The 14253-nt window shown below is 43.6% G+C and overlaps 3 protein-coding genes across 4 annotated transcripts; 2 read left to right on the top strand and 1 right to left on the bottom strand.

The window, feature by feature from the left end:
• The first annotated feature begins 2966 nt into the window (after window positions 1-2966).
• Window positions 2967-4818, top strand: comtd1 (catechol-O-methyltransferase domain containing 1). Of its 2 annotated transcripts, none has more exons than XM_084451356.1 (7): window positions 2967-3114; window positions 3237-3355; window positions 3527-3632; window positions 3721-3839; window positions 3988-4042; window positions 4125-4258; window positions 4456-4818. In XM_084451356.1, exons 1-7 carry the CDS (start codon window positions 3060-3062, stop codon window positions 4606-4608), a joined length of 741 nt encoding a protein of 246 aa, XP_084307482.1. In that variant the 5' UTR covers window positions 2967-3059; the 3' UTR covers window positions 4609-4818. The 2 variants fall into 2 exon arrangements, with proteins under 2 accessions (XP_084307482.1, XP_084307481.1); XM_084451355.1 differs by having other exon boundaries at window positions 3721-3896.
• A 536-nt stretch (window positions 4819-5354) lies between these two features.
• On the top strand, window positions 5355-7088 carry LOC311321375 (uncharacterized protein; the record flags this gene model as incomplete). Its single annotated transcript, XM_084453345.1, has 2 exons — window positions 5355-6368; window positions 6405-7088. 2 exons carry the CDS (start codon window positions 5355-5357, stop codon window positions 7086-7088), a joined length of 1698 nt encoding a protein of 565 aa, XP_084309471.1.
• A 1346-nt stretch (window positions 7089-8434) lies between these two features.
• Window positions 8435-12657, bottom strand: LOC311320796 (zinc transporter ZIP9). Its single transcript, XM_084452633.1, has 7 exons — window positions 12527-12657; window positions 11832-11937; window positions 11200-11373; window positions 11010-11078; window positions 10019-10104; window positions 9533-9667; window positions 8435-9428 (listed from the first exon to the last, which is right to left on the bottom strand). Exons 1-7 carry the CDS (start codon window positions 12620-12622, stop codon window positions 9171-9173), a joined length of 924 nt encoding a protein of 307 aa, XP_084308759.1. The 5' UTR covers window positions 12623-12657; the 3' UTR covers window positions 8435-9170.
• Window positions 12658-14253: the final 1596 nt, after the last annotated feature.

The raw sequence follows: 14253 nt of genomic DNA, 5'->3' as shown, positions 1-14253 counted from the left end.
TTTGAGCGATACGAACCACTAGAGGGAAGCATAGTACCATAAAGAGACTCTTGCAGTGTTCTATGGGGCATTTTAGCAGTTTCCTAATCAATAAATTGCCCTAATGAACAAAGATTTGTTTGCCTTTTATATTCTGCGACTTTTTGTGTGCCAGAAAATCCTTGAGGACCAATGGAACATCAGGATGGTTCCTAGTGAACAGGCTCAACTGATGGCAAATCTGATCCAGTTAATCAATGGCAACAAAACTATTAAAATCGGTAATTGATTAATAAAAGATAACCTAAACATGGCTTGAACATCCAGAGACAAGGAAAGGTACCTTTCATGCTTTAACCATTTTCAGCTATATATACACAGGCTACAATGTACTGAGTACATCATTGGCTCTTCCTGACAGTGGACATGTGGTGGCTTGTGCTATAAATGCCATTCATGTGGACATCGCCAAGTCCTTCTTTAAAGACGTAAGATATCCCACTCACTAGTGTAACCATCTATAACGACTCTCAGCCATTGTCCTCGTAACCTCACCCTGGACATAGATAGCGCCCTGCTTCACCAGCAGCTTGACCTAGCTCTTCACCTTTAACCTCACCCAACCTTCCTCTCCTGGGGTTGAAGACAAGATTGATGCCCGAGTTCAAGCTTGTATACAGACACTGGGTAAGAGCAGGGGTTAAATTGGGATTTGTTATGTGGGGTTGGCAAAGGTGCGCATGGGTGCGGGCAGTGTCAGCAGTGATGGTGGCGCTTAATACTGCTTCATAAATATCAAATATCAAGCCTTTAATGATCTATCTATTGTTAAAATTAAAGTATCCTTGATTAAATACAATTCTAACACTTTGCTTCTCAACCCTATGCTGTGCTGTTCCACCCTGCACTGCATCACTCTGTAGCTACTGCTGGGTTTGGTGACTCCATACTAGAATATATAAAACACTGTACAGTTTATCAAACTCCGCCTATGATAGGCTAGATTAAGCCGTGATCAGATTACCTGAAGCTAATTTAACTAGCTAAAATAATAATAACATTCCTTAAGCATCTGTAAGTTTTCTCATTTTGGCAACACAACACTCTGAGATTAGTTCATGATTAGTTATGGATGGGGACTACTATAGTAGCTACTGAGGAACTAGAGAACAGAAAGGGGACTACTATAGTAGCTACTGAGGAACTAGAGAACAGAAAGGGGACTACTATAGTAGTTACTGAGGAACTAGAGAACAGAAAGGGGACTACTATAGTAGTTAATGAGAAACCAATGATGAGTTAATGAGTAGTTACTGATTAACTATGAATCCATGACTGTATAGTAGATAATGATGGGTTAGTAGAGAACAGACTGGGGACTTCTATGGTAGTAACCGAGGAACTAGAGAACATACTGGGGACTACTATACTACTACAGTATATACTACTGAGGAAGAGTTACTGATTAACTCTCAATCACTGTATAGTAAATAATGATGGGTTACTACTAGAGAACAGATTGGGGACTACTATAGTAGTTACGGAGGAACCCATGATTAGGCAATGAGTGGTTACTGATTAACTCTGAGATTAGTTAATGAGTAGTTACCGATGGGGGCTATTAGTTACAGATGAACCAATGATTAATGAGTAGTTACTGATTAACTCTGATTAGTTAATGAGTAGTTACTGATGGGGACTAGAGAACAGACTGGGGACTACTATAGCAGTTACTGAGGAACCAATGAGTAGTTACTGATTAACTGTACTTAACAATAAGGTACGCAAAAGAGTAACTAATGATCAGGTAATCTTTAGGTAATGAGGACTAGCTGTTAACTACTCTGTTTGCTGTCTGACTTTACAATACGGTATGCAAGAGAGTAACTAATGATTAGGCAATGGTTGGGCAGGAGGACTAGCTATTAACTACTCTATACAATGTCTTACTTCACAATAAGGTACGTAAAAGAGTAACTAATGATTAGCTAATGATGAGCTGTTCTTCTTCATTGTGTGAGTTCGTTATTACGTTCTACTCTCCCCCCAGGCTCGGGGCCGTGGGGCTATCCTTTTACCACCCCGAGCCTGGGTGAGGGGGTCACCTGGGCTATATATCCGGACACACCTCCAGGAGCCATGTCACCGTTTCATCATCATGTGTTTTTAGGCTATCCATTCATCCATAACTAAGGAATTGACAGAGGACATTTTTGGAGACACCTCCCATCCCACTCGCATGCAAAAAATATGTTTTCAACATGCCTGTTCCCCATCACAAAGCAAAGAGAAGCTGCTATGAGATGAGTTCAAACAGTACTTGCATGGCACACTGTCAATAGAGTCCTGATATACAGCATAACAGCAAACACACAGGTTGGAATAAACCAGTCACAGGCACCAGCCTTTACTCTGTGGGAATATAACCGCAGCTATTGTTTTTTTAAAGCATGTATTTACAACTATTGGGTTTAGTAGGGAAATACCTTTTAAACCATGTACTGTGTACATGAACCATGTACTAACCCTATCTGTTAGCCACAGTAAACAATTAGTAAAATGTAGGCCTAATAAAATCTTTATGTTCAATGCCCAAGATGATGAACACGTACTAAAACATGATCAGTCACACCAATTTGCACCTAAATCATAGGGCACGGTTTGTACTGAAGGAGATTTTGAGTAAAGTGCTCTTGTGAAACATGTTTACTGGACAGCAACATTGAGTAATATGGGGAAATCAAATGATCTTTGATCAAACCCTATTCTACCAAAATGACCTTAGCCTAAAAATGTGGTATAAATGCCATTACTATATTCTTACATTGTGAGTAATTCTGTCATGTCATATTCATTCATAATTTCAGTCATTTGTTGAGTTAAACAGTGTGAGAATAGTCAACATTTCGCTCCTCGCTCTGAATGGTCACTCTAAACAAACATAGACTAAGGCCTGTGGACTTTTCTGCCCTTTCTGTATAAATAAGAGACACACAGTTACAGTATGCCCTACATTCACAGTACATTTAAGGCTATAAACACACACAAATTTACAATCACACCATCATACACACCTCAAAATGGCTGGAGATATCAAGATGTTATTTTGTATCGGTCTTGTTTTTGTGCTTACAGGTAAGTGCTTTATGAGGAACATTGGTTTGTCAATTTAGTTTTAAAGGCTTTTGATGGTTTATGAAGTACCCTACTCTCTGATGGGGATAATGTTGGTAACTTGTTTTTTGCTCCTGGTCCAGGAGTAAGCAGATCTGCCTTCTCAGGCAAGAGTCACAGTCGAGGCAAAAATGACCCTGTGCTGCAGTATGTTGTCAACAACTCATTGAGAGAGAATCCTGTCCTCAACAAGCTCGGACTGGTAAAACCACATTACTACTGATAAAAGATTATGTTGGGAGGCTGAATGTTAGCACTGTGAAGGTGCTTGGTTTGAGCCGAGCTTGACCACTAGAGGGAAGCATAGTACCAAAGATTTGTTTGTTGTCATTGCAAAAGCCTTTTAATCGTTTGTCAACCTTTTATGTTCCAGAAAACCCTTGAGGACCAATGGAGCATTATGATGGTTGCTCGTGAACAGGCTCAACTGATGGCAAATCTGATCAAGTTGATCAATGGCAGCAAAACTATTGAAATCGGTAATTGCTAAAGATAAAATTGCACCTTAACATGGCTTGAACATCCAGAGACAAGCAAAGGTACCTCTCATGCTTTTAAATTTTGCAGGTATGTACACAGGCTACAATGCGCTGAGCATGGCATTGGCTGTACCTCAGAGTGGGCGTGTGGTGGCTTGTGAAGTAGAAGACAAGTATGTGGACATCGCCAAGCCCTTCTTTAAAGAGGCAAGATCTCCCACTCACCAGTGTAACCATCTCCAACGTCCTTCAGCCATTGTCCACGTAACCTCGCCCTGCTTCACCTCCAGCCTGACCTTACTCTTAACCTTTAACCTCACCCAACCTTCTGCTTTTACACCATCTAAACCCTCAGGCTGGGGTTGAAGACAAGATTGATGTCAGAGTTCAAACTTGTATAAAAACACTGGGTAAGAAGAGTCTCTAAATATCTCAGAATTTACTTGGGACAATCATTCTTTATGAAGTTTGTGTTTGTTTCTGTCCAACCAGATGAGCTACTAGCTGCTGGAGATACTGGGACCTATGACTTTGTGTTCATCGATGCTGATAAAAAGAACTATGACACATATTATGAGAAGTCTCTTGAACTTATAAGGAGGGGGGGTATCATTGCCATTGATAATGTGAGTATATCTTATGAGACATCATTCATATTGATTTCTGGTTGATACCAGACTAATCAACTTTCAGATGGCTATTTTGTTTTATCTCTGTACTAATACAAAATGTGAGACTGAGAATAAAATTACAAGAGTATAACAACAGTTCATATTTGTGTTGAATGTAAATCTAACCTGTTCCACTAAACTGTGACTTGCAGGTGCTCTGGAGTGGAAGGGTGGTGGACCCTCGCCCAGAGGACCTGACCACCAGGGCCCTGGATACCCTCAATAAGAAACTGCACAAGGACGAGAGAATCGATCTGAGCATGCTCACTGTGGGAGACGGGCTGACCCTGGCCATCAAACGCTAATACTAGGATAACTCCAGCCTAGTATTGTCCTAACTTGGGATGTTTTGGCTGAAAGCCCTACTGTAGAGATGTTATATTTCTGAAGAATATTTTGCTCTCTATTGAATCACTATATTTCCTGATAATAATGTCCCCAATAGTGCTTCAAAAAGTCATGCTATGATCAGTTTTAAGCAAAATCATATGGAAATAAACTTGAAATGAAGTGTGCATATTTTGAGATCTAATTTGATTGCATTTCATACTTTCAGAAATAGCAGGTTATAGCATACCTCTAATAATACAAGAGCATAATTTACCACATTAAAGGTACTGATGTAGGCTTTCTAGGCTAGAGTAGCCTGTGGTCCACAAACCTCTAGTCTTCCTAGAGGTCGCTGTAACATTTTCTTGAGAAAGGTAGTTCCTCTTTGTCTGCGTGCTGCTAGGATTGCCATGGTCACGAAAATAAGCGTCCCTAGCTTCCTCCGAGCCGGCTAACGTTAGCAATCTTTCAAAGGCGCGAATGACTGTTTATCTCTAGCTAATGTCTGGATACTATGTTTTTGGATATGTTGCTGATAACATTTTATGCGCTAGTTTTATATGATCATTGCATTAGTAGCGGTGCCTGTTCAGAACGTGTGTTAGCTAGCTAACGTTAAAGGTAAATGTGTGAGGAAAGCGAGCTCGCATATGTTAGCCACTTGCTAGAATAACGTTAGCTAGCTTGCTATACTCACTGTGTTGTTATTGTTGAAGACAGCATGGCAGACACTAGATCGCCGTATCCAATGCTGCTCTTAGATCTGAATAATTTCGATAGAACTGAAGCTGATGGGAGCAGATATGTTTTAACCAGCCCACGATCACTAGAATCATGTGCACGACTCGGCGTCAAACCAGTTCAACTTCTGATACAATCTCTAAATGAGTTTATTGAAGAGCATCAAGACATCCCGTTTGAGGTGGTGACAGTCCTTTATGAAGCCTATGAAAAGAAGCGCAGGAAGCTTTTGCAGTTGTGTCGTGAGGAGAGGGAAAGGATTATCAAACAGGCAGAACACCGAAGGTCAAGAAAGAAACTCCCGGCCTTGGAACCTGTTCTTGAGCTGGAGAGTCGAAGCTCTGATGCCAAGTCTGGTCTGAAACTGGAAGGTAGGCCATGTGTGGATGCGGCCGTTAGAGGGAAGTCTGTGAGCAGCGGCAGGCCTTCCCGCTCCGCTGACATCAAACAACCGAACCGGTTGAGCGGCAACACACAGAACACGGCCTGTAGCCTCAGCCTGGGTGACCTCAGGCACTCCCCGGCCACGGAGAGGCTACTGGCGCGGCTGACCCGGGACATCAAGAAGGAGATGCGCGTGTCTGTGCCGGACAAAGACTGCAAGATGGCGGCTCTGATGCTGGTGAAGCACCAGGGGGAGCAGGACCAGTTGAGCCTGAGCCGGCAGGAGGAGCAGGAGAGGGCCCAGACCCGCAAGCAGGAGGAGGTCTCCCGGGCCCGGGCGGCGAGGAGGAGGAGAACAGAGCTGGAGCGCGGCACACGGCGCTGGCAGGAGGAGCAGGCAGTTCGCCGGAGGCTGAGGGAGCGCCAGGAGGCGCAGCTGAGCGGTCAGTGGGAGCAGGAGGCGCTGCAGCAGGAGTGCCGCTGGAGGAGGCTGACCAAAGAACTTGAGGCGCAGGCCAGGAGGAGGGTGGAGGCGGCGCGGCGAGAGGCAGAGGAGCGCAAACGCCACCAGGAGCTGCTGCTTAGATCCAGAGAGCTGGAGGAGAAGATGGTGCGGGAGAAGGAGGGGCGGCTGGCGGAGGAGAAGGAGCAGAAGGCCAGGAGGAGCAGGACAAGCTGGGAGATCAGCAAGAGGATGAGGCTCCAACAGGAGAACCAGAGAGAGCTGCTACGGCACCTCCTCCTGAAGCAAGAGGCGGCGCAGCAGGTGGAGGCGGAGCAGGCGCTGGCAAGAAGCGCCCTGGAGCGGAGGCTGGAGCGCTCCCGGGAGAACTGCGGGAGGGCAGCGGAGGCGGGGCTGAGGGAGCTGCAGGAGCGCGGGGCCCGGGAGGAGGAGCGGGTCCGCGGCGCCCATCTCCGAGCCAGGCAACAGAGCCACCAGCAGCTGGCCTACAAGCAGGTTCTGGCCCAGCTGAGCCAGCAGCGCACAGAGCAAGCGGCCCGGAGCGCCCACACCCAGCGTCGGGGCCGGGCCCAGCGGGCGCGCCGGGACAACCAGGAGAGGCGCCTCTGCCACCAGAGGCTCCGAGACAGGCTGCGGAGGGAGGGGGAGGAGCAGGCGGCCAGGAGGCGGAGCTGCATGGCCGCGAAGGAGCACAGGAGGGAGAGCCTGCGGAGGCAGAGGGAGGAGGCGCAGGAGGAGGCCCGCCAGGTGGCCCGCGCCTCCTTCTGCATGAGGGAGAGGGTGAGGGAGCAGACGCACGTCCGCACCTTTGACCAGATGGCTCTGGAGGCCCAGCTCACCGCCTCCCTGGGACGCCTCAAACTGTGAAACAATAAGTGTACACACACACACACACACTCAGTCCACAAGCTTTATGCCAGGACCCCAAGCAATGGGTAACACATAGGGTCCAAAGTATTTTCCATTCAATGTCTGTATTTTAGGCCATATCATAGCTCTCAAGTAAATCTGTTGAGTTTGATTATTGTTTAATTTACAAATAAATCTAGCTAGTTTTTCATCCTCAAGTACTGTTTGAAAAGTATTATTATGAGAAGTAAGAATTAGACGAGATTCAGAAATATTTATATTTGAATTAACGGGTTGCTCTGCTGAATCTATTAGTGTTAAAATAGAGATCATGTAATATATTACCTTTTTAAAAGTTTAGACAATGTTTTTATAGTGACATTTTGTAACATTAAATTATGAAAAGTATTTTTGCATACCAATAAAGCATCCATTGAATGCAGATGACTGATTTCCTTTACACCTTTGTGATTATCACATTTAGTAGAATAATAATTTCTTAAATCAGGTATAATCATACTTGCCAACCTTGAGACCTCAGAAATGGGGAGCATTTCAAAACCAAATTCCAAGGGGTTGAGACATTTTCCTGTATGAATTTTTTTTTTTTTTTCTAAGCACACAGCAACAGGATTTATATTGTTTAATAATTTTATTTCATGAGGGATTGAAGTGAAATTGAATGGGCAATATCTGTATTAGTATATATCAGTATTATATTAGTCATATCAGTATCAAATATAGGCTATCCCTTTCCTCTAAAACTCTGTGAGAAATGTAAATTCTACTTTCCACTGAGGCTGGAATTTACATGAGTATTTTTCTTTGAAGAGCACATTCCCTCTTCTGTCAGGCCTATACTAATACATACGAGACGGTAGACGCTAGATCCTCCTGTAACGCGGACTACACAGCTACCATGGAAACCAAACAACGGTGTAGCTGTATTGAAGTCCGAGTGGAAACAGTAAAGTTTGGAGCGTTATGTTAGAATCATGGATGTATTAGGTTAGAATGAAACAGGTCGTGACTCGTGAGTAAATGTGATTGTCAGAAATCGGGAGGAATGCGGGAGAAATATGACTCCGGGAGAAAACCGGGAGAGGGCACTGAAAATCGGGAGTCTCCCGCGAAAATCTCGAGGGTTGGCAACTGTGGGTATAATGCACTTTCTGTGTTGACATGACCTTTGACCCTGCAGACATAGGGGATGTTAAGTTATAGCAATACCACCTGGCATAGAGATTGAGACATCCAAACAAATCAAATTAGAAAACAAATGAGCTTTTAATTTTTCTTACAGTATACTATTAAAAAAATATTATTTGAACATTCAACCTGTCAAATGCTGTTATTTAGCTTCAGTCCTCATCTACCAATGAGATGTACTTTGTCAGAGCTGAACATTTGAGTGTTATATCTGACATGAAATATATAACCACAATAGGAAAAAATAAGGCAATGCATAATTGTGCTCAATCAACTGCAGCCTAAAGTAAACCATTGATTGCCCATAAATAGCTTAAAAAGCGATTGTGTTTTTACGTTACCATAATACTAGCTCAGGGTCAAGAAACATGCCCTAAATCTCTTGAATACCTACTGCAGCCACAACACTACAAAGGACATTTTGTTACCCTTTGTAATATGAAACCACCTTGCTTGGATGGATATTCTATTCTGGTTGACTAAAGAAGTGGTATTGAACTTTTGATAAGCCTTTTTTGTTGAATCAGCAATGGGCCATTCTTTCACTGAAAGCAACACTAAGGAATCAGATTCCATGAACTATAAAAACTTGAGGAAACATTCTCTCTCTTCCAAGTCCAATGGTTCAACTAAAACCATAATCCCACTGTCCAACCAATCAACAACAGGCTGGTGGAAATTCACATAAATATGCCTCAGGCTTCTCATTCTCACACTTCGTCCTGCTGATGCTGCATCTGATACCCCCAAAGACACTATGACATTCTTTGTTAGTTTATATACTTGTGTGTGTGTGTGTGGTCAGCTTAGTAGTGTGTCTCCTCACAGGGACATGTCAGTTTCTATACTTGTGTGTGTGGTCAGCTTAGTGTGTCTCTTCACAGTGACGTGTCAGTCATCATGAAGCCCTAGGGCCAGCAACACAGGGAGCCCGGCTCCAAGGATGAGTGTGAGGCTCTCCAGCACCCCCAGGCCTCCCTGCTGGTAGGCCCCTGGTCCAGCTGGTTGGTGGGGGTGAGGGCTGTGCTGTTGCCCCCTGCTGCTGACTTCTGGGAGGACGTGTACTGTGGCCACATAGAGGAAGGTCCCAGCAGAGAAGAGCATCCCCACGCCTGTAGCACTGAGGTGATGCTGAGACGAGCCTCCGGTCTGTAGAGAAGACATACACACAGCATACCACACAGTTAAAAAGACATTACTGTTGTTGCGCCACATGCACCCTAATAATTCGAAAAAAAGATTTACTTCCTCACCGCATTCAATAGAAAGTAAGTGCTGATGGCGAGTACTGGTGCTGCAGCTGAGAACGCTAGAAGATGCTTCCTGATCTGTTTCTTCTCCAAGCCTGCGTGCATTAGAAAGGAGACCAAGCCAAATGCTGCTGGTGCCTGAGAGAGAGAGTGGGAGAGAGAGAGAGGGTGGGAAGGGGTGGGACAGTGCTTGAGGGCTTTGAGGGGATAATCAATGAACCCTCCAATCAAAAATACCAGTTGTTACAGTCTATTTTGGGGTTGAATAATTGGTGCTTTTCAAGATTCAAGATTTATTTTCAGTAAAATGCTTGGGTTCTGACTTCTCAGCCGTGCAGCAACAGAATAATAATAGTCTTGTAAATAATAATTTTTACAAGATGGTAATAAAACTTTTTTTTTTTTTTAAGTGCAATACAACAGCGCTATACAATACAATAAAAGTGAAGCGATGCTGTACGAGAGCTAGCTAATCTATGAGAATCTCACCTTGTGCAGAATCACAGCAAAAAACACAATGACTTGAACAGTGACTTCAGCGGAGGCCACGGCAGCACCTAGAGCTACACCGTCAGCTACAGACAGAGACAGATAAAATGATCAGATACATATACAGTAGTACATGTAAATGTTTTTCTCTCATGAGGTTATGGTGAGCTCTCCGTTTTCAAGAATGCATTCATATTGCCCATCGGTTGTGTGAGCATGAATTTAACTCAACTTCTCAATGCTCTACTGTATGTAAAATTATGTAATTATTAAAAACACTTTGCTTTCTTTTTTGTTTGCTATTGTAGACCCTTCTCTGAATAATCAATTACTGCTAGATTAATTATACAACACAAAGAACAGGCTTTGCTTGCTTATACACAGTAATGTTACTCTCCCAGGACTGCTTCCAGCATGTCTGCCTGCCTACATGTAATCCACTGTTCTGCATTTGCCATGTACAGTATATGTCCTGCAAGACTGCCAGCCTGCATGGATGTAATCTATTGTTGTATTGACTTGCTTGTACATCTTACATGTTTCACTTGTCTTTTAGATAATGGCTACACTGTAGATAGTTAATGGTAGTCTATTGCTATATCGTTGTTATTATTGTGCTGTATGTAATGTTTATTTTCTTAGCAAATGGCTCATGACATCTGGGCACAAGGACAACAGTTGAAAATTAGCCATTTGGTTAACACAGGCACATTTATCCTGTGGTTAATTAATGTGTATTGTCGCTTATCGATGAATAAATAAATAAAATTCTATAAGTCCTCGTGAACGGGGTGAGAGAGTAAGCAGTCGCATGATGAGACACATGATGAAATGAGTCACATGAGGAAGTTCACAACTGCTTAAAGGCCGTAGAAGGAATTCATTTTCCATGTTTGACTACAACTTCAAACAACTATGATGGATTATCCTTACCCACTGCCAGTTCAAAAGTGTGCTTAGTGCGTGTCACTGTAAGGATACAATATCGTACCTGCAGCATGAATAACCAGCCCCAGGGTGGCTGTAATACTGGTGCTGTTGGACATACCAGTCCGTGGGTCTAGAATGAGAACAAATATAGTGAATATAAAATGAAAACAAAACACTTACTGTAAGGGAGGGGAAAACTCTAAACTGTAAACTAAAAGGATGTAGATCTTGTGCTATAACAAGAAACGGACCGTGTATAGAGCAGTAGCTGCCAATCTGGTCCACCACAAACATGAGGGTGAAGCCAACCACTAAAGACAGGCCGATGAAGAAGCGCGCTGGCGGCCCCTTCGCTGAGGGCGGCGCCTCGCCCCTGCCGTCGCTGCCGTTCTGATTGGCCAGCCCTGCGACGGAGCAGGACGTGGCTGGGGAGAGAAAATGGAAGATGGGCTGATCTCATACAATACGAACCACACTGACAAGGAGGTGTATCCTGAAATGCTTAAAGATAATGTTTTATTACAGGGCATCACCATTACTCAACCCCATAGCTATAGCTCTCCCGATGGGGCGTCCTTTGATGGCGTGGTGATTGTAAACAAACATAAATCACACAGAGGCCGGGGGGAAGTGGATGGCGCTGAATGCGTAAGGAGCACTCAGTGCCTTTGTGGCACCTCCATTCAAGACACACATATATTTTTGACCATACACCTCGCTGAAATAATGATCGGTTGGCAAGACAACCCAAGCACAAGAGCATCCACATCTGTGAAGACAGAAAACCTACTGTATGTATGGCTTAAATAGTGAGTATTAGCAAAGACAAATAAACACCCCATTTTGTTGTGTACCACACATCAGGAACCAGGGGCTCTTTCACCTCTCCACGACTCCTCCAGCAGTTCCACCCCTTCTGGGATGATGATGGCCAACGCGGTCCCGCAGAGCAGTCCGGCCCCCAACACTGTGACTAAATGCAGTCTTTGCTGGGTGAGAGAGGGATATATAGCAAGCGTCACATTGCTAATGTGCCAATGAATTTACATCATGTAGTATGACCCCAAGCAGCTCTATCAAGAGTAGACTACTGTTCATAGCAATAGCATATAACCCGTAGGGGCATGTTTTACTCGTCAAGTTTTGCACCCTGTCCTATGTCGTCTGCACAGTGTATGCCTCTTAACCCTAGTCAAATGCCAATAGGCTATAGTATGTGTAGACTATAGTATGTGTGAACCATATAGCCTACTGTAGCCTACATGTACATGGCTAACAAACAGATCTTGAATCTTTAATGTTTTAACCTATTCACAAGCATAGGCTACTACTTTCACTTTTTAAATAAAAATGTAGGGTTGGAATGATGACAATATATAGGCCTACACAATGGTTCCACCCTGAATGGAATGCACATGACCCCGGCACTGCCACTCGGGATAGCCTACTGTAGACTGTGTCTATTACCCCAAAAAAGCGAATGTTGGACAATGTTTTCAACTACGAGGAGCAGAAAAGTGTTTAGAGAAAATATAAGAGACCTCATAACTTATAGCCTGGAAGTGCAGGACGCCTTACCTCAGAAAGTTTGATCAAAAGTGGAATCAATCCTAATAAAAAACATCCTAAAAACATCGCACTGGATATCAAAATGATCGCTATTCCCCCATCCATGGCTAAAGTACTTTGAGCCTACCTTCTAACGTTAAACGACACTTCCATTTGACCTGTGAACCAGATGATTTAACCACTGGTTAAATAAAAGCTTTGCTTGAGAAACGTGCGTTCAGCCTTTCCACGTCAGTCCCAGCTGAACCGAAGCACCGCGGACTGGGACGGAGAGATCAGTCCCAGCCAAACCGAGGAACCGCGGACCGGGGCGGAGTTATCAGTCCCAGCTGAACCGAAGCACCACGGACCGGGGCGGAGTTAGGAGGGTAGAGAAGGAACTGGCGTCTCCTTGTACAATGGTCATGCGGACATGACTCGGCCATACTGCTAGCATTCCGTACATTAGGCCAACCAAATAATGTTCTTTAACATCATGGAGAATACCTCTTTTTATGCATGAATGCAATGTACAGTAGACTACTCACTGGATAGAATATAGGCTACTGTACGAACTGTGAAACAGATACATTTAGGAATTGCCTCTAGTCCACATTCATCTTGCCTTTTGTTATATATATATCAAACATTCAAAGAGAGATTGATTAAATACCGATTTTATTGTTCAAAGAACTGGTGGAAATGTACAGATAAATCTGTTATACAGACAGCCCTTTGAGAGGAATAGGAGAGAATGAGACATTGTCAAGCCAAAAACAATATCAGATTTGTCAGTTATTCATATGCTGTCTAGCAAGGGGGAGGGGGGGGGGTGCAAAACAAACAAAATAGACATTCACCCTTGAAACTGTCCTGAAAATATTAATGTAGTAGCCTACCCCTGCTGCAGAGTGAACTACAGTATACAAATGAATTTGAGAACCAGAGTCTCAGCCACACAGATGGACCAAATCTACAAACCAGATAACCATCTCCAGTAAGGTGTTGACAAGTCACAGATTAAATAGTATTAGACCTAAGACTTGACACTGGAACAATTCTAAATATGCTAGTGATGGTAAACAATCCGTGTGATTAACCTTTACAACACTGTAGGCACAGGCAGCTAAGGGGCCAGAACTAAAATTCTGTAGTAGCTTGTGGAGAACATGTAACTCTTTTTTTTCTATCTTTTGATACCATCTTTGTTAGTCATGCAATTTGAGATAGCTTACTGTTTTTGCCTCTGAGGGCAGGGGAACAAATTACCTTCTGTGACTGTAAAAGGGAAAACGATGGCTGAATGGTTAGAACCTATGAAATCATGAATTGACAAAAGTTTGGTTTCTCCTTCAGAGAAGGACATCCATTACAGTCATTCAAGACATTCAAGAGTTTTCAAAGACATCTCATACATAATAGTACAAGACGTGGAGAAAGATCAGGTGATCATAAAAATCACCTTGTTATGACTTGGGGAAAAGTCCAGTTCCAACGCGGTTTCAAGCTGTGGTAACATCAGATCATATCATTCTACCGATGGACACATCATGGCTACAGCTCTGTTCAGCATCATCCTGTCTCCTATCATACCCAGAGGGGACATGCACACATTATCATTATTAAAACTGAGTCTGCCAATTAACCTTTGAGTGAAAGTCAAATTAGTGCATACTTCCCATCGTTCTCTGAGCAGGTACATGTCAGATCCTTCCCATTATGACCCATAACCATAACTGGTCCATAGCAGCTGGCTT

Source organism: Borostomias antarcticus (genome assembly GCF_949987555.1).
Source record: "Borostomias antarcticus genome assembly, chromosome: 2".
NCBI lineage: Eukaryota > Metazoa > Chordata > Actinopteri > Stomiiformes > Stomiidae > Borostomias > Borostomias antarcticus.
This window is presented reverse-complemented; position numbering and strand designations above follow the sequence as displayed.

Excerpts from the sequence above, each read along its gene's own strand:
- comtd1 (XM_084451355.1), top strand. The coding sequence starts at position 3,060 with ATGGCTGGAGATATCAAGATGTTATTTTGTATCGGTCTTGTTTTTGTG. Across the intron at positions 3,356-3,526 it reads TCCTCAACAAGCTCGGACTG|AAAACCCTTGAGGACCAATG; the intron begins GTAAAACCACAT and ends TTTATGTTCCAG. Across the intron at positions 3,897-3,987 it reads GTCCTTCAGCCATTGTCCAC|GCTGGGGTTGAAGACAAGAT; the intron begins GTAACCTCGCCC and ends CTAAACCCTCAG.
- LOC311320796 (XM_084452633.1), bottom strand. The coding sequence starts at position 12,622 with ATGGATGGGGGAATAGCGATCATTTTGATATCCAGTGCGATGTTTTTA. Across the intron at positions 11,938-12,526 it reads TTTTGATCAAACTTTCTGAG|CAAAGACTGCATTTAGTCAC; the intron begins GTAAGGCGTCCT and ends TCTCTCACCCAG. Across the intron at positions 9,429-9,532 it reads CTTACTTTCTATTGAATGCG|ACCGGAGGCTCGTCTCAGCA; the intron begins GTGAGGAAGTAA and ends TCTTCTCTACAG.